This window comes from Elaeis guineensis, chromosome 6 (genome assembly GCF_000442705.2).
Source record: "Elaeis guineensis isolate ETL-2024a chromosome 6, EG11, whole genome shotgun sequence".
NCBI classification, from domain to species: domain Eukaryota; kingdom Viridiplantae; phylum Streptophyta; class Magnoliopsida; order Arecales; family Arecaceae; genus Elaeis; species Elaeis guineensis.
In genome coordinates this window covers 120874643-120897762 of record NC_025998.2, presented here as the reverse complement: position 1 = coordinate 120897762, position 23120 = coordinate 120874643, and the positions used below count along the sequence as shown (strand labels likewise).

Sequence of the window (23120 nt, the reverse complement as noted above, 5' to 3'; positions counted from 1 at the left end):
ATTGCACCACAGCCATCGGTTTCCCAGTCCACTCCTTCATTCACTGCAAACAACACCCATTAGCCATAAAAAATGGAAGAATAAATATAATGGAGCAACCTGGCGCTAGTTCTTCAGCCATAGCAACTGAGGATAGGGGCAAAGTGATACTGTCCATGCCATACCATCATTTGGACAGACTGGGAGATACCCAGAATAGAGCCCAATTTCACTTACCTTACTCAAAGCTGGAATTTTTCATTTTCAGTGGAGAAGAACCCAGGGAATGGAGAAGTAAATGTGAGCAATACTTCAAAATATATCAAATCCCTGTTACCCATTGGTAGAAATAGCCATAATGCACTTCATGGAAAAGGCACACAAATGGAAGAAAGCATACTTAATAAATAAACCAAACCTGAATTGGGAAGAGCTAGTAGAAGCAGTAAAAAGAAGGTTTAATAATGACAGTATGAAGCAGCTAATTAGAGAATTTAATAAATTAGTACAAATAGGTACCGTAGAAAAATATCAGGAGAAGTTTAAAGATATGAGAGCTAGAATGTTGCATTACAACCCAGCACTAACTGAAAGATATTTCATAAAAAATTATATCGATGGATTAAAGGAAGAGTTGGTACCATACATTGATTTATCTCATCCTACAACACTGGAGAAAGTATATGAGCAAGCTAAATTACATGAATAGGCATTATTTATGATGTGGAAAAGGAGTAAGATGAATCATAGAACAATCACAACACAGCCAACACACTATCGTAATCTTAAATCGGTAGCACAAAGGGAGGGTGTAAAACCATAATTTATCAAAAATTCAAACTTACCTCAGAAGGACAGTAAGCAGCAGTGAGAACAGAGAAGGGCTGCCGGTCTTTGTTTTAAATATGGGGAGAAATATCACCCAGGCCATCAATATTCACAGAGAACAACCCATTCCATCAGTGCCACAATAGAAGCAGATGAGGTATTTGATGAACAAATACTGTATGAAGAAGAAGAAGAAGGGGAGACTATGATGGAGGAGGAAAAAGAAAATGAAATAGAAACTGCTATGTATGCCTTAGTGGGACAGAATCAGAATAAAACTATTAAGATCCAAGGAGAAGCTGGTAATAAAATACTAGTCATCTTAGTTGATACTAGAAGTACCCATAGTTTCATTGATTATCAGGTGGCCAAGGAAGTAAAAGCTATTCTCACTCCAGCAATCCCACTTATAGTAACAGTGGCAAATGGACACAAAGTCTTGAGCAAACTTAAGTGTGTTAACTTCAAGTGGACTATGCAGAAAGAGCCATATCAAGCTGATCTAAGGGTGATTAGATTGGATGGATCAAGTATAATCCTGAAAATAGATTGACTACCAAGATAATGCGGTAGCCTTCGCTAAAGAGAAAAAATTGATGACTCTAAAAGCTAAACTCCAAATGATCACTGCCACACAGTGGTACAAGTCTGGATTGAAGGATAACTGTTATGCTGTTAGACACCTGGTGAACTTTGAGAAGGACAATGCCAAAGTAAAGATATCTACTTCAGTGAAGATGGTGTTGGAACAGTATACAGATGTATTTCAAAAATTTAAAAGGTTGCCGCCTAGCAGACCACAGGATCACAGCATACCATTGTTGTCGGGTACCAATCCTGTCAACATCAGACCTCACAGATACACCTTTGAACAGAAGGATGAGATAGAAAGACAAATACAGAAAATGCTCAAGTCTACCATCATTCAGCTTAGTACCAGTCCTTATGCATCACCAGTGCTTTTAGTCAAGAAAAAAGATAATAACTGGAGGTTCTGTGTGGATTACAGACAGCTTAACAAGGCAACGGTGAAGGACAAATATCCTATTCTTTTAATTGATGATTTCTTGGATGAGCTTGAAGGGTCTCAATACTTCTTTAAGATAGATCTAAGATCAGGATACTATCAAGTAAGGACGAAACCAGAAGATATGCACAAGACAGCATTCAGAACTCACATGGGGCATTATGAGTTTCTGGTTATGCCTTTTGGGTTAACCAATGCACCTACCACATTTCAAGCCATCATGAATGAGGTATTCTCCACTTATCTTAGAAAATTTGTGTTAGTTTTCTTTGATGACATTCTTATATATAGTCAGACTGTAGAGGAGCATGTGGAACACCTCAAGGAGGTTCTAAATCTATTAAGAAAAAATCAACTATAAGCCAAGAGGTCCAAATATTTCTTTGGACAGCAACAGGTGAAATACTTGGGACACATTATTTCAAAAGGAGTGGCCATTGATTCAGAAAAAGTGACAGCTATAAAAAGATGGCCTACCCCATCTACATTGAAAGAGCTGAGAAGATTTTTGGGACTCACAGGATACTATAGAAGATTTATAAAAAGATATGGGGCAATCAGTAAATCCTTAATTGAGCTCCTCAAGAAGGACAATTTTCATTCGGATGAAGTAACTCAAGAAGCATTTGAAAGGCTGAAGGAAGTAATGTCAACAGCTCTAGTCTTAGCAATGCCTAATTATTCTTTACCCTTTATATTAGAAGTGGATGCTAGTGGGTATGGGATTGGAGCAGTACTCACACAATAGGAAAGACCCATAGCTTACCTCAGCAAAGGGTTGAGTGAGAGGCACAGGACACTTTCAATATATGAAAAAAAATTCTTAACAGTTTTGATGGCTGTATTAAAATGGAAGCATCACATTAGGCCCCGACCATTTATCATCAAAACTGACCATCAGAGTCTCAAATACTTATTGGAACAGAAAATAACCACTGCAGCTCAGCAAAAAAGGATGTTAAAACTCAGGGGATTGGATTGTATAATGCACTATAAAGGAGGAAAGGAGAATCAGGCTGCAGATGCACTTCTAGATGGGATTTTGAGGAAGAAAAGATGCAGGCCATCATAGTAGTAATACCTACCTAGAGCATAGAAATTGCCAATAGCTATAAAGGAGACCAGCAGGTCTAACAGGTCAAAGCGGAGATACTCATAAAATCAGAGTCACAAGCTGAATATACTTATAAACAAGGGGTGCTTAAGTACAAGTGAAGGTTTTATATTAGAAAAATAGGAGAACTAAGACAGAAACTCCTAAAATTGATGCATGCATCAGTCTTGGGAGGACATTCTGGAATAAATCATACTTACAAGAGGATTAAGCAACTATTTTATTGGCCTGGGATGAAACAACGGGTGAAAAAAAGGGTGCAAGAATGTGAGATTTGTATCAAGAACAAAATAGATAGTACTCCATACGTAGGACTATTGCAACCATTACAAATTTCCACTCAAGCATGGTAAGAAATTAGTATGGACTTCATAGAATCACTACCCAAATCTGAAGGCAAAGATACTATACTAGTCATAATTGATCGACTCACCAAATATGCCCATTTCATTCCCTTAACTCATCCCTATTCAGCACAGAATGTAGCAAGAGCCTTCTTGGATGTAGAATACCAGTTACATGGAATGCCATAAGAAATTATATCAGACGGATAAGATAATCATCAGTCAAGTATGGCAAGACGTATTCAGATTGATGGGGGTCAAGCTGCATCTAAGCACTGCTTACCATCCACAAACAGATGGTCAAATCGAGAGGATAAACTGATGCTTGGAGACTTATTTGCACTGTTTATGCTCTCAAAATCCCTACAAATGGCTCAAATAGTTATCCCTGACTGAATGATGGTACAATACCAACCACCACTTCTCCTTAAGGAGGACACCCTACCAAGCTTTATATGGTCACCCACCCCCATGTATCCGATGGTCAACCTGGATATGGGCAAACAAAGTATAGTGAAAGACTGGAACAAAGAAAGAAACAAAATGCTACAAATATTGAGGGACAGACTCAAAGAGGCTCAAAATCGTATAAAACAAAATGCAGACAAAAGAAGAGTAGACAAAGAATACAAAGAAGGTGATATGATATACTTCAAGCTCCAGCCTTATCGATAGAGCACAATAGCCATCTGCAAGAACCTCAAGCTTACCTCTCAGTGCTATGGACCTTTCAAAATATTAGAAAGAATCGACCCTGTAGCTTACAGGCTTGAACTTTTTGAAGGATCTAAAATACATCCCATCTTCCATATATCTCTGCTTAAGCAAGAGATTCAGAAACTATGGCAAGCATCACCAATAGTACCCCTCACAGGAGAAGACGGACAACTTTTAGCCCAACCAGAAAAGATTTTGGATCGAAAAATAATCCGCAGAGGAAACAAGATAGTTACCCAAGTGTTAATCAAATGGAGTAACCTCAGTGAAGAAGAAGCCATATGGGAGGATTATTGGGTCCTCAAGAGCCAGTTCCCTTAATTTGATCCTTGAGGATAAGGATACTTTAGAGAAGGAGGGGATGTAACACCTGAAATAACAAAAAAAAAAAGAGAGCTTTGGTGGAAGAAAAAAAAGAAGAAAATAAATAATAATAATAATAATAATAATAATACTCATCTCTGTGTCTGGACGTCAGAGGAAGACAAAGGAGGTGTAAGGTGGTGTATTTTGACCTTCAGGAGCTTAGATCCAAGACTATTATAGGATCTTTAACCATGGCAGCGGCTAGGCTTGCTTACAGAGATGAGAGGGAAGGAGGAAAAGATCGGCTGGATCCAGAGAGTTCTGTGCCCTGTTTATCCAACAGGCTAAAGGATAGAGGATAAAATTAAATCCAATCCATTAACCCGATCCGTCAAGAAGCAACACAGACAGAAGCTGGCCAAATTACATTACCTTTCATTTTCCAAACATTTCACTGTAATTTCAGTCACTATAACTGAATATAAATAGACTGTAACAATGAGATCTGAAAGCAAGTAAATGAATGGATATTTTTTTTCTCCTAAAATTTTTCCTCTTCTTCCCCTTAGATCTATCTTCCGGATCCCCCTTCTTCTTCTCTGAATTCTCTTTCTTCCTTCTCTACTTCTCTCCCAGATCTATCTAAAGTTCCTCCACAACCCTTAATCCTTTCTCTCAGATTTTAAATCAAACCTCTTCCCTTCAATCACTGTGCCCAGATCTGCACAAATCTGAGAACATTAGCTAGGAATACTTACCAGAGAACATTGGGATGTTACATTTTCCTCTCCCTCCCTCCTTCTACCTTTGCTCTAACCTTTTCTCCCCTCTTCCTCCCTCCTTCTTCTGATTCTTGTTTCCTCCATCAAAGATCGGAGGGGTTTCTTAGGTCTCAATTGGGGTTTCTCTTTTTTCCTTTTTTTTTTCTTTTCTTAGGTCTCGGTTGGGGTTTCAAAAATCCTGAGGCCATATTGAGGAATCTCGATTGGGAACCTTGGAGCGGCCGAACACGGAGCCTTTGGTAGGGGCTAGGGTTTTGTGTTGAGTAATTTTTTTTTTGTTTCCATTTCTCACTTTTTCGGAGATATAAAAGGAAACCACTTGAGGGAGATCAGAGGAGAAGGCTGACACCAATGACAATGGGGAGAAAGGCAACAGCGGAGACCGACGGGAGGCAACGGTGAGGAGAGTAGAGAGCGACGGTCATAATTAACCCATCTTCCACTTCTTTTTTTCTTTAAATTATCGCTTCTCTTTCTTTTTCTAATTTTTTTCATTCATCTGTCTTTTTTCCCATCCTCCTCCCCCATTTCTCCAATATTTTAACCCTCTCCCCTTTCTTGATTCCTTCCATTTTTTTCCCTTTCCTCGGTTCCATCCCACTGATGTGTGAGCATAATTTTTTTCCCTTTCATTTTCTCCATCCATGAACCCCTCATTGTTCTCCTGTTTCTCCGACAATTTCCATAACCCTAATCCCAACTGAAAACCCTAAACCTAGCTCCCACCCCTTCCACTATTGGCCCAACAGTTTAGCCCAAAAAATTTATTAATCCAAGCCCATAACATCCTAAGCCAAGCTCAAAACTCCCAAGCCCAAACTGAGCCAAAATGTTTGTAGATCAACCCTAATCCAAACCCATATCAAGCCCAAGCCCAAGCCCAAGCTGAGGCCAAAGGCCAAGCCCAAATTTTGGTAGGCCAAGTCAAAGCCCAAGCCCAATTTTATACAAATTGGGCCTCCAACTTAGCCCATATCTCGGTCCTAACCTATACAGCTAACTTTGAGCCCATGTCCAGTCTAAGCCTACCTATGTTTGGATTAAACCCAGAATCAAAAATTTTTAAACCAACTCAAGGCCCAAGTCCACTCCTCAATTCACCCCATACCTGGCCCTAACCTAACCATGGGCCTTAACCCATGGACCTGACCTTAGGCCCAAAAACCTCAAGCCTATGCTCAAGCTGAAACTTTGGTACGCCAAGTCAAAGCTCAAGCCCAAACTTATCCAAATTAGACCTTCAATCTGGCCCATATCCCAATCCAAACCAGCCCAAGGTGAGACATGTTTGGATCAAGCCCAGTCCAAACCAACCTGAGATCTAACCCGCTCCTCAACCCACCCCATACCAGGCCCTGACCTAAGCATGGCTCTTAATCCATGGACCTGACCCCAGGCCCAAAAAAAAGTTTGAGCCTCCCTCAACCCACACCTCATTTATTTTTATTTTTTCACTCGTCCGACCAACTTTTCTATTTTGCATCTTTTTCCCGCACTCTGCTCCATGCTCTCGATCATCCAATGCGATGATCTATGAGTCCCTAATTTTCTAATCCTAAGTTTTTAGGTATTGCAAGGCTGTTGCAGTGCAATAGCAACCGTACCTTTTTTTTGCTCTAATTTTGAATTTCTAGATACTAGAATACTGTCGCACTGCAGCAGCAATCGTGCTTTTATTTTTTTTTTTTTTTACGGTATAAGAAGGCTACTGCGCTGCAATAGCAACCGTGTTCAAACCCTTTTTCTCCCATTTTTTTTCTTTCATGGACATTATGGAAGGCTGTTAAATCATGACAGCAACCCTCTGCCCATCCCTCCCCCAAATGATGTTGTAAAAAGTATAAAGAGTGGAAGGCTGCTAAAACTAATGCAGCAACCCTCTTATTTTACTGTCACATTTCTCATATGATGTTCAAAACTCTATGAAACTGATGGGGGAATAAAAACAAATTCCATAAATTTGTTCTTGCACGGGAAAAAAAATTCACCTGACTTGAGCTGGGGCTGATTTGAGCTGATGGCAACTTCCATCTAAAGCAACCGATGCTTGGTTCTTCTGTACCTAACAATAAACCAAAGTATGTCATCAGTCTCCAAAAAATATCAACAAAAAATCTCACCCAAAAATGCAAACCACACGAACCTTGAACTCTCAAGCGAATCAATGGAGATACCAGTCCCAGTCCTCAGAATTTCCTTAAGAAGGCAGTCTCAGCATCCTTCTCCCATCCACAATTAAGCTGAAAAGATCCTCTCTCATCTAATCCAAGCTTCCAACCATTCTCCTTCCGTGCACAGCCGACCTCCTCTGCAACCTCTACAATCCAGCATCATAATTTTTTTTGTTTCTTTCTTCTTTTTTTCCACTCATTAGGGCATAGTGGCACCATCTTTTCTTTTAATACCCTGCCAAAGCTACTCTAAATAGAAAATCAAATCCATCCTTTTTTTTTTGATTTTTTGGTACAACACAATATACATCTTCTTCTCTCCTATCTAATCCAAGCTCTCTACCATTCTCTTCACCGTGCACAGCCAACCTCCTCTGCAACCTCTACAGGCCTGCATTACAACTTTTTTTTGTTTTCTTCCATCCATTATGGTACAATGGAACAGAACACGAACATTATGTTTGCCCACTCGCACCTTTCCTTCTTTTAATATCCTGCCAAAGCCACTTTAAATAGGTAATCAAATCTATCTTTTTTTTTTTCTTTTTTTTTTCCCCTTGATTTCCGGCACAGCATAGTATAGATTGCATTGGACCCATACAATTCATCCCTTCCCTCCCGCCTGCTCCTTCTCTTCTTTTTTCCCCCTTTTTTTCTCAGGCCCATCAAGAAAATGGCATGGCTTTGCTTGCTGTAACATGGCGTCCAGAGCAAACGTGGCAGACACATGGCATGGCATCAAAGGCGACACGCAGCTTTCGTTTACGCGGCATCGAATCTATGCAGAATTGGCGCGGCAGCAAAAGGCAATCTGTCACGTGGCTCCAACGTGGTTTATCTGGAAGCAATCCGGTGGGCTACCACGTGGCGTGCTGGGAAAGCACTGGGTTGCAATTTAATGTATAGGATAGATATCCTGGATATCACTGCTTGAATCTTGACACAAGACGTGACTAACAACCATCACCATGATTCCTTCAACATTTATTCAATGTTCTAAACTTGAGAGGAATCATAGGAGGTGTTGGTTGGAAGGAGTGATGAATGAGAATGACTCCCAATCCAACTGTTTGGTTGGGAGGAGTCCAATTCCAATTTCAGAGTGAAATGAGAATGGCCTAATTTATATAGAACTCAATTCCTACTCTCTTCTATGAATTTAAATTTTCATTCCAATTTCAATTTCGATTCTAATTTCGAATCAAATATTTTAGGGGATTAAGCCAATTTCGATTTCAAGCTATTCCAATTTACATCTTGATTTCGATTCTTATTGCGAACCAAGCACCCCCATAATTTACTTAAGGTTTCAGACGGAAGAAGCTGTTGGTCAATATTTGGCCCACTTCTTGGACAAAGTTGTATTTGGCGGTCATCAGAAGCTTTGCTGTGAAAACTAATAACATATTATGAAGTATCAAGTGCACCACGATCATATGGGCATCTGTATGGCCATGAGGCCTCATAAATTGTTCCATATCATTCACCCAATTATCCTGTAACCAAAGAGAAAAATTACCTACTTCACCTAGTTTCATCATAATTAAGTGCCAATGGAATGATATCATAGATAGAGAATTGGTCGCGGGCTGTTTATTGTATATGCAGTGTCACTCAAGTTGCATGCCGCTGAAATTATAATTTTGTTGATTAATAACGATATTGTTGATTAATTTAAAGACATGAGAAAGAAAAAGAAAATAACAGGTTGGAGTTCTGGAGACCAGACAGAGATCCTCTAGGAGCGGAAATTTAACATGGATGTCATTGCTGTTGCCTACGGCAATATGTATCGCGCCAGACGGATACGGGCATTATGAAAAATATTAATAAATGAGGAATTTTATTCAAGATAATCAAATTTCCAGTGCCACCAGATGACCTGATTCAACGAGTTGCCAAGTCCAGCATTCCAGGACTGGCCTTCAGTCCCGGCCGGCTACCTTCTTGCTTCAGGTCGAGATTATTGACATCCCTGATGGTTGCATACATCATTGAAACTTCCAATTTCCAGTCTAAACGGAAGCATTTTGTTCTCAGCTATAGCTGGATTGGGACTTCTAGAGGCCAATGACAAGCACATATTTAGAAATGCCAGGAGCAGAACATCTCCGCCAACCTCCTGGAAGTACTACTACTACAATAAACCAGTCTCTTGTTTTTAGCTGGTGGGTGGGGCAAAGGATTTCACCAGAAACATTTTTCTCTGAACTGCAGCAGAGTTCTTCTGCATTAAATTCACATGTTCTGTGACAATAGGTAAGATCACCCATTTTAGTATCTACTTTATTAAATTCTAGATGCACTTTTACGATCAATACCAATAACTAGCATCCAGAGAAGGCACCCTTTTTTTGGTAGAAAAGTTTGCCTTAACGTGTTCTATATCTGCATAAACGGAAATGTAGCATCAGTTTCACAAAGGTTTAACAACTTAATTGCATATTATTCATCACCGAACAATAAATAGAAATACTGGGGTTCAGAAAAACAAATATGTCCTCATCTTTGAATAACAACTCAAACCCTATTTCAAGGCTCCTTCCTTCCGATTGACTGTCAAGCTAATGCTGTATCAAACCTAACGCTCAGGAAAACTGATCCTTCAAAACATCCACCTTGTGAACACAAGCATCAGCCACTAGCGACAATTTCATGGATTGTATCGCTGACTACCTGATCTTCAGATCTAACAGCAAGTTTCATTGCAACCTGCTTTGGACCATCAATCCCAAATGATATCCTAGCTAGCACTTTCACATTTCCAATGAATACACCAGATAAAAGGCAAGTATGTGACCGTGCATTGCTTGGAACTACATCAGTTCCCTGCAAAAAAGACATGATCAGTTCAATAACAATCATTGCCAAAAATAACTAAATATCAAGAACAAATATAAAGTGAGAGGCTTAAAAATTCTAGGATGAACTTTTTTATGTGAAAATATCATGGATCAGTAATATGAGAATTCGAATGCATGTTTGTTTAAATTTTTTAAGCAGCACTGAGTTTCTAAAAGTCAAGGCTCATTTACATTGCAGATTTTGAAAGCAGAGATTTTGAAGAAATGATGCCAAGTAATTGACTCGACTCTGATTTTATACAAGGCATAGAGCTCACAAACTAAGACAGGAGAAGAATAAACGAAACAGAAACAGAAGGCTTAGATCTGCACTATCTGATAAAGCATCAAGGCATCATTTCATCACTATAAACCATACGTAATTTTCTTTTGAGATATTGTTTTTTTGCAAATGAATAATGTTTCTATAGAAAGCAACCAACCTCGCAAGCCTGCATGCCAAGAATGTTGATGACAGCACTAACAGCTTCTGCCAAGCTCTCACGGACGCCGAGCCCATACTCATCAACCCGCTCGCAATCTGCACCCATGTTATCCCAAGCATGCTTGAAATTGGAAACTCCTACCTTCAGCATATACTCCGCAGCAACAACCTCAAGATCTTCTAGCTGGTACTCATCTTCAACCCCTTCTTCATCTGCTTCCCCTGTGGTAGAATCCACCTGAAGCATGTCCAGTAACCATCAATATCATGCACAATATAGTTTTTTGCTCAACCTAGCAAAAGAGGAAATGGCTACAAATCAAAGCCAATAGTTACGATGGCAAATCAACTGCTGTCTTCATTTTCATTTTAGATAGATTATATTGCTCTTAGCATACTTGAGGCACTGCAAGGGCCCACCGATTGTATTTTACAGTATGAACTAATAGAGGGATTACAGTCATTATCTATAGCACTGGGAGTAAGTAGATGGAGGAGAAAGAAAAGGGTTGACAGAGAGCGAGAAAGATCCTATAGCCTCCACAGACCTCCCACACAGCTTCCTATATGTCATTCATCTCCAACCCCACTTACCAACGTACTGTGCCATAAAGTCACCAGCATAGGCAGATTTGGAAAATTAGATCATCTGAAATAGCCACACGTTGGTACTGCTGATCTATCCACCATATCCCATGTCAATCACAGCCTTGAAACAGATGGAGCTGACTGAGATGAGAAAAGAAGTGGATGGTGATCCCATGTCCCCATGTGGGCGTCTGAAAGAGAGATTTACTCAGGAGACTGGGCAGTGGGCACCACGTAGGATATAGGTGGAGGCAAAGAGAGAATAGACATGGACCAAAGTGTAGATTGAAGCAAGGGAGCATAGTTGGCTCCAATCTTCAGCAGTCTGAGTTTAGCATATAATGGTTAGATTTTAACAAAGAAACAAGAGAAGCTGAAATCAACTTAAGAATGCTCACCTCGAATGCATGAGTGAACATGCATTTCCACATGCATACATAATTAAAAGTCAAGCTTGAGATTGATGGACAAAATGTAAGCAAGGTGGATTTTGTAATCATTTTAAAGCCAAAAATGGATGTTAACAGATGTTTGTTCTTATATACCACATATAAAAGGCTAATTTCCTTCTGACTAAATGTAAGGTGGCATTGTCACTAATGCTTATTTGTTAGGGATAAGCCTATTCTATTTAACTAGAAGTTCTAGTGCAAAATTTATTTTGTTTCATCAAATTTTCTCATTAATTATTAGCCTAAGAATTAGCAAGGAAGTTCAATATATGAACCTTGGTGAGCAATCAAAATGAGTAGCAGAAAGTTATCACAAGATACAATTGTACATATAATAAAATCACTTCCTCTACAATACTTGCACAAGAAATGTTATCCAGGCATAACATATTGGACTTGGCACCAAAAGCATATCAAGACCCCTGGTAATGCATGGTGATTCCAGTGGCAAAGCTGAACACCAACATCAAGATTTCATCTGCACTTAAAACCTTTGTTCCTTCCAGGAGACAAAGAAACAAGCGCCAAGCTCTGTTACATGGACTCGTGTTCACTGTGTCTAAGCATCAGATTCTTTCAATATCCATGGATTTTTTTTCCTTATAAAGCCATGTCCAAGTGTTCTACTGATATCCACGTTAAGAGTGTCAGGTGTGTGAACTTAGGTTAATAAATATGAAAGAAAAGGATTTCAGATGGAATCAGATTTCTTGGATAGAATAAGAGGTTTGGGCTTCTTGCACCATCTTCTGAATTTTTGGCAATTGCTTCACTATAGTCACATGGACCGCTTAAGTAAATGGGGAAAAAATCATGGTGTCTATGTTACTACTCACCTTTACACAAAAAAAAAAAAAAAAAAAAGCGTAGGAAAGAAATGATGAAACGAGACACAAGAAAACGTTCAAAGAGTTTCACAGATAGAAGATAAACTAGTAGATACTAGACTTAGGTCATCCCCAACCCCAACAAAAAATCCAACCATAAGCAATAAGATTAGGTATGTACCATAGGGAACACGAGGAAGGAATTTTTCGAAAACATGCATAATTGCATACAATTATAATGAGGGATAGGTAGCAAAGCAAATAATAAGCTAAATATATAAACAAGGTATTTTGGATATGGTTATGCTTATAAATCAATTTTTTCTAATCCAAACAAGCTCTAAATGTCATAAGTCTTGACAAATAGCAAACTGCAAATCTGCTACCAAATTCTTGCTGTTCACCTAAGGACAGAAGACAGGTTTAAAAATCCTCTGAGGAAAATTAAAAACAACCACTGATAAATGCCTTCATATTTACCCAAAAAGGTAAAGTTTCTCATTTATTGAAAAAGCAACGATGAATATTTTTAAACCATAAAAAACAGAACAGAGTCTCTTTGATAACAAAGTACCACCTAAAGTTTGAAGCCTAGATTAATGATGACTTCAAGCAAAATACAAGCAGGATTAAAACTATTATTCAATCTCATGAGGAGACTATCTTTGCCAACATTATGAAGAAAAAGTAAACTAAAAATGCATTCACGTCTCTTCCATTCCTTTTTGATTGATAGGCTGAGCTAGTGATGAAATACAACTAACATTTGCAGCTGTATTAGCTTTGTATTACCAAGTTTATTTTCATTAGACAAGATCTCAGCATAAATGTAGTGAAAATGGATACAGTAAAACAATGCAATCTTAAATATTCTAGACTTACCTCTTTGACAATAAATTTTAACAAGTTTGAAAACTTTCCCACAGCAGGAACACCTTCAGGCTTTTCAAAAGCCACAAAACTCTGCCCTGGCGAATCATAGGGCAAGGTTTTAAGAGGCTTCGATGCCACTTCTGAAAATTCCTCAGCTTCAGAAGCATCAACAAAGACAGTGACCTAGGAACATTGCCAAAATGGAAAATAATGAAAAGAATTCACAATATCAATAAACAACGAATACTTATTCTGGAAACTCTCTTACATTTTCAAGTAGCTGCTCAGGAATAGTGTTTGTACAGTTGTACTGGAATACAACATGCCCATCATAAATGTGCTTGACAACATTAACTGCATATTCTGTTTCAGCTTCTGTCAGCTCCACAGGTGCAGATGACTGAGGATAAAGGACAAAATATTTCAGTAGCAATAGACATCTTGATCTGAATGAAATTTTTAACTTGCTGTAGGAGAGGAACATGGTTTTTTTTTTTTTTTTTTTTTTTTTTTTTGCGCAGCGTGGGGGGGGGGGGGGGGGCTAGAGGGAGAGAGAGAGAGTCCGTCTGAGTAACCTTGAAGAGTTCCCCAAAGCCAGAAAACTCGGGAATGGACAAAAGAACCTTTTCATATGCATCAACAGCCGATGTTGGACCGCTGGTAGGAGCCCCTAAACCACTAGGCTTTTTACCTGGAGCCTTTTTCTCAGTATGAGGTTGCAACTTAACTTCCTTTGGCACGGTGGAGATATCAAAAGGTTCTTCAGAAGCCTCCTGTTTTTCAATTAAAGAAATATGAGGTGATGGCAGACCAATAGCTACTGAGTTTCACAGAATACTTACGTAATTTCGTAAACTTGTTTCCAAATTGACAAGAGGCACATCCAATGAGCCAAAGAGGAATTCCTTGACATCTTTGTCAGTTTCACCAACCAAACCATCACCTCCAAGCATATTGAGATAAAGGGTTGCACGATCACGAACCTATGGTAATCAAGTAGAAGAAAATGAAAATCATTCAAACCACTACTATAGAAATTAAAACCTTTTATATAAAGACTATGATCATGAGTCATGATGGAAATCTTTATGAACCAGATTTATCCCATAATTATGGACGTCAGCTTCATGAATCCTTCACAATGTTTGTGCCTAACAAGGGTTTCTACATATGCATGCTAATCCATGAAACAGGGCAATTTAAGATCAAATGAAAGATGGACCTTCATGGCAGATATAGTACAAAGAAAATCTGATATGCATAACAAATATCTCTTTCATAGATGGTACAATTCTGTCTAAGCTGCCTTTTATACTGTATCCATTGCATATGCAATTGGATCATGTCTATACATAAAATAAATGTGATATTCAGTTGGATGACAATGAAGATGGGAAGAGGTTCCTTGGATAAAATTTTGATGCAATAAGCTCACCAATGAAACCATGCAGCAAATTCACGATTATGAAGAGGAACTGATGTGCCTTCTACATTTATGCTTACCTCATCATCACTATCATACAGGCAACGCCTCAAAAGAACAAATATGCGAGGCTGCAAAAGATATCCACAACAGATACAACGTGCATGAGTAGCTGATCATCAGCCGAAGAAACTTGCAAATAAAGAGGGAAAGAATTTAGATAGAAACTTGCAATTAGATAGGGAAAAGAATTTGGAGCAGTGCAGCACCTTCAATGAATCAACCAAAGCACCAAACTTTGCCAAAGTACTCACAGCACTAGCCCGAACGGTGGCATTTTCTAGTATTACCCGATTGTAAATGTAGCGTATATATTTACTAGGATCTGATGTCTTTGGCCCTTCATTTCCCAAAAAGTGGAGTATCTAAAGTAACATTTTATAACAAAAGTCAATCATCAAATCAACCAAACAAATCAGAGGCAATATATAAACACCTAACAGCATCAAATTTGGCCATTTCTATACTAGAATTTTAATTCATATCCATATATGCAGAGATCCATAATTCTTCTCTTCTGACAGAATAAGTAGTATATAACACCATAATGAATAACCTCAATCTTATCCATAAACAATTTGGCTTTATGAATCAACTTATAATTCTTTAGGGGATGTTTTGTTGCAGAATGAGTGGGAGGATATTCCCATAAATTCTTGCCAAACAACTTATAATAGGAGCTTATAGTGTGGCACAGGATATCCCCTGGTTTTGGTGGAATAGGCTTATACCACATTGCCCATATGCAGTAATACTGTATTTGGTTCCAAAAAGATAGTCAGTTTAGCATCTCACACCCTTGTATAAGTGGCCTGCTTGGTATTGTATGGCTGCATATATGAGCCCACTTAACATTTTCGGAGCCACATATACAACCTGCTCTTATTTGGTCTCATGTAGATGAAGCAGGTTCAAGTTGATGGTTAGCTTTGATATAGGTCTTAGGTGGAATTGATATGGGCATTCATAGTGCTAAAATGTTGATTATGTTATGATTACTGCTACTGAGAGTTCAATATTAAGTTATAAGCACTAATTATTAGTTCTCATTGTTTTGTTATCATCCATCCATAAAAAATAATTGTCATGATTATTGTTTTTATTTGTACTTAGCATATTATATTTATTTTTAAATAATTAAAAAATAACTGCAATATGCGCGCACACACATATATGCAGTCGGCATATCGTATATGTCCCTTGACCACCCGTATACTGCAGCGACTTTTTCAAACACTGAAAAATCCCAACTCACAAGTAGGAAGGTTACCATATTTTATGGTTTATGCTCGTGCAACCAATAAACAACCCTCATTGCATCCATCTAAAATTAAGCATCAAGGAGCAAGATTATATTATCTAAAGTCATGTCCCTGTTGAAAGCTCAAAAGCTGTCACTACTAGCTGCAAGCTTCCATGTCAAACTCCTCTTCTATGCTAAGCTCAGTTCCTTTGATATAGTGATGACTGTTCCTTGCTCTTCCATGTTGCACCATTAACATGAATGATGCATAAATGTCTTGGAGTTGGAGGCATTTCTCATTTCGATCGTGGAGTCTAACCTTCATATTTTATCTAATCACTTAGGACATGCAACTATAGCAACTATAATATATCCATTCTGAGGGCACAAATGATGGTGCAGTCAAACGGGAAACTCAAGCAGCTTAATTTGTCCCAATAAGAAAAGAAGCATGAATTAAATAATAGTTACCTGAGTTGACAGATATGTAAATTCACAATCCTCAATGAATTCACAAAGATGAAACAAGCCACCTTCTTTAGCTTCGGGTATATCTCTGATGAGGATAACTATAGAATCTACAATTGCTTTCTTATAGTCAAAACCCCCTTCTTCCCTAAGAATGTTGCTTAAGAAGTTCATCCTGGAAAAGATATAAGAAAAGTAAAATGATTAATTGTATTGTCCTTTAAAAACAAGAAAAAAATCCTAAGATGGTACAAATTGAGGATACATACAGTGAACGATACTTAAGAGGAAACTTCAGGCACAAGGATCGTATAGCTTCCACAACGACAATCTTGAACTCATCAGCAATATCTGACATGAAATTGGTTATTTGTTTCATCAAGCGATCCACACTTGATTCATTGCCAGTTTTTAGGAGTGTCGTTATAGCAAGAGTAGCAATGCTCCTATTTTGATCAGAGATTAAGCTTTCCATGTCAATATTACAATTGGTAACTGCCAGAGGATGTGTCATAGCAACCTGAAAAGTATCATTAGAGTAACAACATAACATATCAAATTAGAAAATGTTGATCAACCGAACAGATATACAATCCAGACAGACAGCTAAGGATATCTAGTTGTGATAGTTTTGCAATTTCACTAACCAAAATAAATTTATTTTGTACTCCATAAAAATGAACCCAGTCAGGAACAACTTACTAGCTACATCTCAATGATAGTTCATAGAAAGAAGGTAAGGTGATGACATAAAAAATTCTGAATGAGTAATACATTAGTTTTCTTCATTAATTGAGAATTATATATATCTAGCAAAGTCTAAGTATTTTACAAGTCAGTTGTGGAACACTGATGAATGACTATCTAAATGGTTACATAGGGTTTAATTGCACATCACTTACTAGGAAAAAGTTATAGAAACATCAAACCACATTAGGGTCTTGACCACACTGACAATCTAGATTTGAAAAGGATACTTGCACAATAACTTTGAGTTTCTTCATGAAAGTCCTTGAGTATTCTTTTTCTGTAAAACTAAACTCATAACTAGTTGGAAATTCCATTATGAGGACAGAACATTGAGGGTAATTAAAGAGTTTACGTTAAGAGGAAATCCATATGGCATGTGCGTCTCTTGCGCAATCACAAGTAAGGTTTGCATATACTTGACTCACTAAAAACAGACAAAAAGCCAATTCCTTATTGAATCTACACAATATAACAGAAGGGTACAATGAGGTTCACTTTTAAGGAAAAACATTGAGAACCAACCTTATTTAGAGTGCGAACAGCAGCAAAACGAAGGACTGGTTTGGATGAACTCAAAAATAACTGTAAAACAGTTATTGCAGGTGTCAATTCTCGACTGGTCACACCACTCAGCTCTGTTATTGCTCTTGCAGCTTCAAATATCACCATTTCTGCTTTGTGTCGCAAACAGGCTTCAAGAAAATCAAAAAAAGGGCGTTCCCCTGTCTGTGTATTCACACCTGACTCTCGAATAACCTGAAGATATGCCCTTTAGTTTCCCTTATACCATGTATGTTTTAATATTATTAAAATAAAAGACAATTACCTGGCTAGTATAGCGAATTAGAAGGCACTGGGCTAGGGGTGAGCGGACAGATCCTCTAGTCAAGCTCGTCACAAGCTTGCTAACAGCCAAGCGGTCATTTTGCCGTATCTGCCAGTTAATAATAATAATATTAAAAAAAAAAACCTTATATTCATATGGGCATCCAAGAGGTCCTACTTCTCAGAATGCTCAACAAGTGATGTATTTCTAACAATTCTGTGGCCCATAAGTTTGTTTACTTACAATCACCTTATGAATTGCCATGTAACAACTTAAACATAACACTTATAAACATAGCTTTTGCAACATCAGAGCATGGAAACCCTAAGCAGAGCTTTGGGTAACAAAGTAAGAGATACATGTATTTGTGTAAACTTAACATTTAATGAAAGTAGCGTTAAGGAACCTTCAACGCATGAATGTTAAAGAAACAAACAAAATGCAGTCCGCTCGGTAATTACTAAATGAAATTTTGAAATTGATCCAGCATAAAGCATGCCTTACATCAAGACCAACTAGATGATGGATTCATACTAGAAAAGAGGTCAAAGAGCAAGCAATAGGATGAGTTAACAAATTTCTCTCATTTTCCTTCTTTACAATGCTCCCCCTTTCATTCAGATAAGAGTCTTCACTGCACAAGACCCAACTGTAGCATGCCAAGAGACCATCCATCACTCCATTTTTCTTTAGCTTTTCGATCTCATAGTAGTAAAATGAATGCATACAGATCTGGTACTCAGAGCAAATTACAAAGTGAAAGTTACAGCTTGATGGGAGTTCTGATCCTATTATACACCAAGAGTATCCTGCTCATAATTTTCAAGATTATTTAGACTCTAAAATTAATAAAGGCATGTCTCGCAAAAAGGATCAAGAAATCCAGATAATGATCCTCAAATTGGGAGCATAAGAAGAGGCAAAAAGAGAAGCTTAGGAAGAAAACCCCCTCTTGATTATAATGCTAGGAAACAAGTTCCAAGTAAAGCTAGTCATATTTATAGGGCTTGACATTCATGAACCTCATGGAAAACTCTAGTCTTCATGGGAACCTGACATGGACACTTCAAATTGCATGATGTACACATCAGATACATATCAGATACCAATACTTGCTGGAGAATTCTAGCATACGTGTTTGACATATGTAGAATACATGTCGCATACTTATTTTCAAAGTATATCATTTTTCAAAATTGAAAATTGAAAAAAAAAAAAAAGAAAAAGAAAAAAGACCAGATATTTCTCAGATATATACAAGATGCTTTCCCTCCGATGATAAGGCTAAAATCCTCTGCTGAGATAAACCCTATTAAGGCTAATCCTCAGTCAACAAAAGCTTCTCAAATTCCTTTTCATCACTTGCACCCAGTTATCTCTCTAAAACTGGCATACTTGTAAATGATTTAGTCATTCAGCTCTCCGTAAACTAATTCTACCATCAAAAACAGAAAAATATCAAGTTCTGGCATTAAAGATTCCAGAAAAATATCAAGTTCTGGCATTAGATATCAAGTTCTGGCATTAAAGCTGTGTTTGAAGACATGTTTTCCCACCCTACCCCTCCCACAATTCCCAAAGCAAGTGAAGACATGGGCCATGAGTGAACTAACTTCATATCTAAGACAAACTACTTCAATTTTAAGTTTTCTTTAAACATATATACTTCTCAGATGACATGCATCATAAATATGTGAAAATCAGAAGTCACTTCCAAACATGCGAAAGGAAAAAGAAAAACAAAAGGCATATGCAAACCCTACCTGCATATGCTTTACATTTAATGTTTGAATTGTAGTAAGAAAAATCACTTTCTTTGAATTGCTTATCAGCTCTAGCTACAATGGTGAGAGCTCCTCATGCCCTTTAAACCACACCAAACAGAAGATTTTTCACTCTAATATCATAGATAGATCCTTCTTGTAACATTCTTGACAAAGATTTCAAAGCCACCTGAAAACCTCTATAGTATCATCTGTTATTACATGTTAAGCTGTCATAAGGTTATACCCTTGCTTCAGAAATATAAAATCTCAAAAATTTATATATTAAAAAAAAAAACTCTTGTTTTTATTCTTGCAGTCTTGAATCTTGGTACATGTCTTGAAGGTATCCACCCTTACTACCATTGGCCATTTCAGAATATCAGTGAATAAGATTTAAAATAAATAATTTCGTCATTCTTGCAAATCAAACTCTTCCGAAATTCCTCAACAATGTTTTAATCTAAATGTTTCAACTAGGCAGTGAAGGTCTAGAAGTTCTTTGCAACTTGATCAAGGCAACAGAGAGAAAAAAATTCACTGCACCTGGTGATTAAGAGCCAATGCATGAAATTGTACAAGAGCAGCTCTTGATTGGACAGCTTCCTGTACCTCATTGCTCCATCTTTTCACAATTTCTGGATTCGTCTGTTTGTAAAAGGAATAAAAGTAAGAAACTTCTTCACGCAACAAACTTATCACTCATGACCCATAAACACACTATAGTACCTGAAATAAGTGAATACCACTAACAAGAGCAGCACTGGCAACAACAGGGTTCTTGTCAACAATGGCTTGCTTCAAGTATCTCTCTATTTGGGTAAGAAGGGTGCCATCAGTAATTCTACAAAGGACACGTATGGCATTGGCTCTATACATGTCAGTCTTGCTATTCATGTCTTTCATCAATGAACTTGTAACAATTATAACCTTCCACGTACAAAGAACTTAGTCAATACCAAATTATCATATAAATGTTAGATATAGAAATTTAGGCATTTAGAAGCTATATGTCCAACCTCATCTGCAGATGGGGAAAGCTCCTTAATCATTAAATAAACCATCCTCCTCAATCCAGTATCCTTGGATTGAAATAGTTTTGTCACAGCAAAAAATACTTCCGTGGCTTCAATCTGCAAAATTTTTATGAGAAAAGTCCTCAATATCTCAAGCATGAATCGGTAAGCAATCCAAACAGACCAACATAGTCACAGAAAGAAATAAATAGAATCAAGAGCTTACCTTGGTAAAAGTTTCTCCTTGATTTAACAAATACAGGAGCTTTGTGATGACCTTTACCATTACGAAAACTCAAACAGCTCAATTATAAAAGTACGCCCATGTATAACAAACTTGGAGATATATAGAATTAAATCATAGATCAAAAAGTTTGTATCTTGTGAACCTGTGAGCATTTTCTGGCATCTAGCTGAGGATCGTTAAAGACCCTGGCTTCTTGAAGGACTGCACCCTTCTCAATGCCCATAAACGGAGAGTAATCTACTACACACGATGGCAGAACAACAATAACACCATTATTACCCTTCAAAACCACAAATTTCAAGGAAAAAGACAAAATTATCCTCGACAAACTGGGATCTTGCCGCAGACGCCTCAGATCCGGAGGCAATAATCTCTACATTACAAGAGAATGGACAAGAAGAAACCTAATCTCGTCCTCATAACATGAATAAATCCAACATTTGCATCAATCAGACAGGAGAAACAAGAGATCTCTTGGAAACAGATCAATTGCCGGGATTCCAGATCCAAGATCTACGGATCCAAATCCGAAGCTATGGATCTGAAAGATCCAGCACTTGAGAGCCTCGAAGAAACGGATGCATCGGGGAAATCGATTCGAGAACAGAGATCGGCAAACAGTAGGGGATGTTCTAGGGTTTGGAAACCAACCTTCGTCATCCCGATCGTCGTCCTTCTTCACGAGAGGCTCGGCCATGGCGGAACCGCGCGAACGCCGAGGTCGGTGATTTGGAGAGAGGAGAGAGCTCGCGTCTCGGCGATGCGGGTGTGGGTTCAGAAGCCCTCTGAGTGGAATGGCAAAGCGAGCCGCCGTGTGATAAGTAGTCCCCGTCCCCCACCTAATATCGGCAAATAGTACGTTGAGTTTCCTAAAAACTCAATTATACAAAAAAAAAGAAAAATCCTAGACTTTTTGGGTTTTTCCAACTTCCTCCCGAATTTTTATTTAGGACAATCGAATTTTTATTTATGAAAAAGAAGGTTACATATGTGACAACTTCTACGTGGCAAGCCAACGAAAGTTATAATTATGATTCGAATTGAGTTAATTTAAAAATTAGATGACCTGATTGTAGTACATAAAAATTTAAAATAAAATTAATTTTTTGTTAGTATAATTAACTTCTTTGCTAAATAAAAAATTTATTTTAGATGTGACAAATGTGGATCTAATCCTACTCGTCACTCAATCGATAATAGATAGAATCGGATTTGGACTCTTATAAATTCAGATCATAAACAAATCAACCAATCTTAACTTGTTTGTTGAATAAATCAAGATTGAATTTTAAAGCCTTAACATGTTTAACCATTCAAATCAATCTATTTTACCCAATTCACTAAATTCACTAGGCAGGGAGTTCAAGCCTTGAACCAGTTGGAAAAGCATCGAGCACCTTTTTCTTTTCTCTCTCCTTTCTCTTGATTCTTCCTCTCTTCGTCTAATATTCTTTTTTCTCCATCTTCCCTTCCCTCTTGATTCTTCTGGCCTTTTTTTTTTTTTTTATCTCCGTATCTCATTCTCATCTTCTTGATGCAATACTGGGAACCCACGAGCTACAGTTTTTGAAATAAGTATTCTATAGTACAATACTGGAAATAAAGATTCTATAAGGTATGGAACTTGGGAGACTATTTATGGTTCTTCACAATTTTAGATGGAAAATTGGGACTTTATTCAGAGGGATCATGCTCTGGGTTTGTAAAATTAAACCTGAGCTGGCCCTCTAGATTTGAGTTTCTTAGACCCAACCTACTCAATCTCATCCAAGTACCTATTTTACATAAAAGCCATTCATATAATATTATTTTCACCCTTATATCCTTTAATTTCTATGATATATAGGTAGTTGGATGATATATAAATGCATATGTGTCAGTGTACATATGTACATAAATGTTGATCATATAAAGAGGCCATAGGTAGTTGCTGTAATATATAAATGCATATTTACCAATGTATATATACATAAATGTTGATTTATAAATATATTGCACACCCATCATGCAAGGATATAATGATTTCAT

General features: G+C 37.7%; 1 protein-coding gene across 2 annotated transcripts; it reads right to left on the bottom strand.

Annotated features, from left to right (window-relative positions):
• Positions 1–9682: 9682 nt before the first annotated feature.
• Positions 9683–21926, bottom strand: LOC105060112 (coatomer subunit gamma-2). 2 transcript variants are annotated; one of them, XM_010943726.4, is made up of 18 exons: positions 21744–21926; positions 21235–21332; positions 21072–21122; positions 20849–20962; positions 20559–20759; positions 20376–20477; positions 18067–18174; positions 17763–17996; positions 16760–17010; positions 16494–16665; positions 14989–15144; positions 14800–14850; positions 14139–14279; positions 13872–14069; positions 13565–13696; positions 13306–13479; positions 10555–10794; positions 9683–10097 (listed from the first exon to the last, which is right to left on the bottom strand). In XM_010943726.4, exons 1-18 carry the CDS (start codon positions 21787–21789, stop codon positions 9903–9905), a joined length of 2664 nt encoding a protein of 887 aa, XP_010942028.1. In that variant the 5' UTR covers positions 21790–21926; the 3' UTR covers positions 9683–9902. The 2 variants fall into 2 exon arrangements, with proteins under 2 accessions (XP_010942028.1, XP_010942029.1); XM_010943727.4 differs by having other exon boundaries at positions 21235–21329; positions 21744–21903.
• Positions 21927–23120: the final 1194 nt, after the last annotated feature.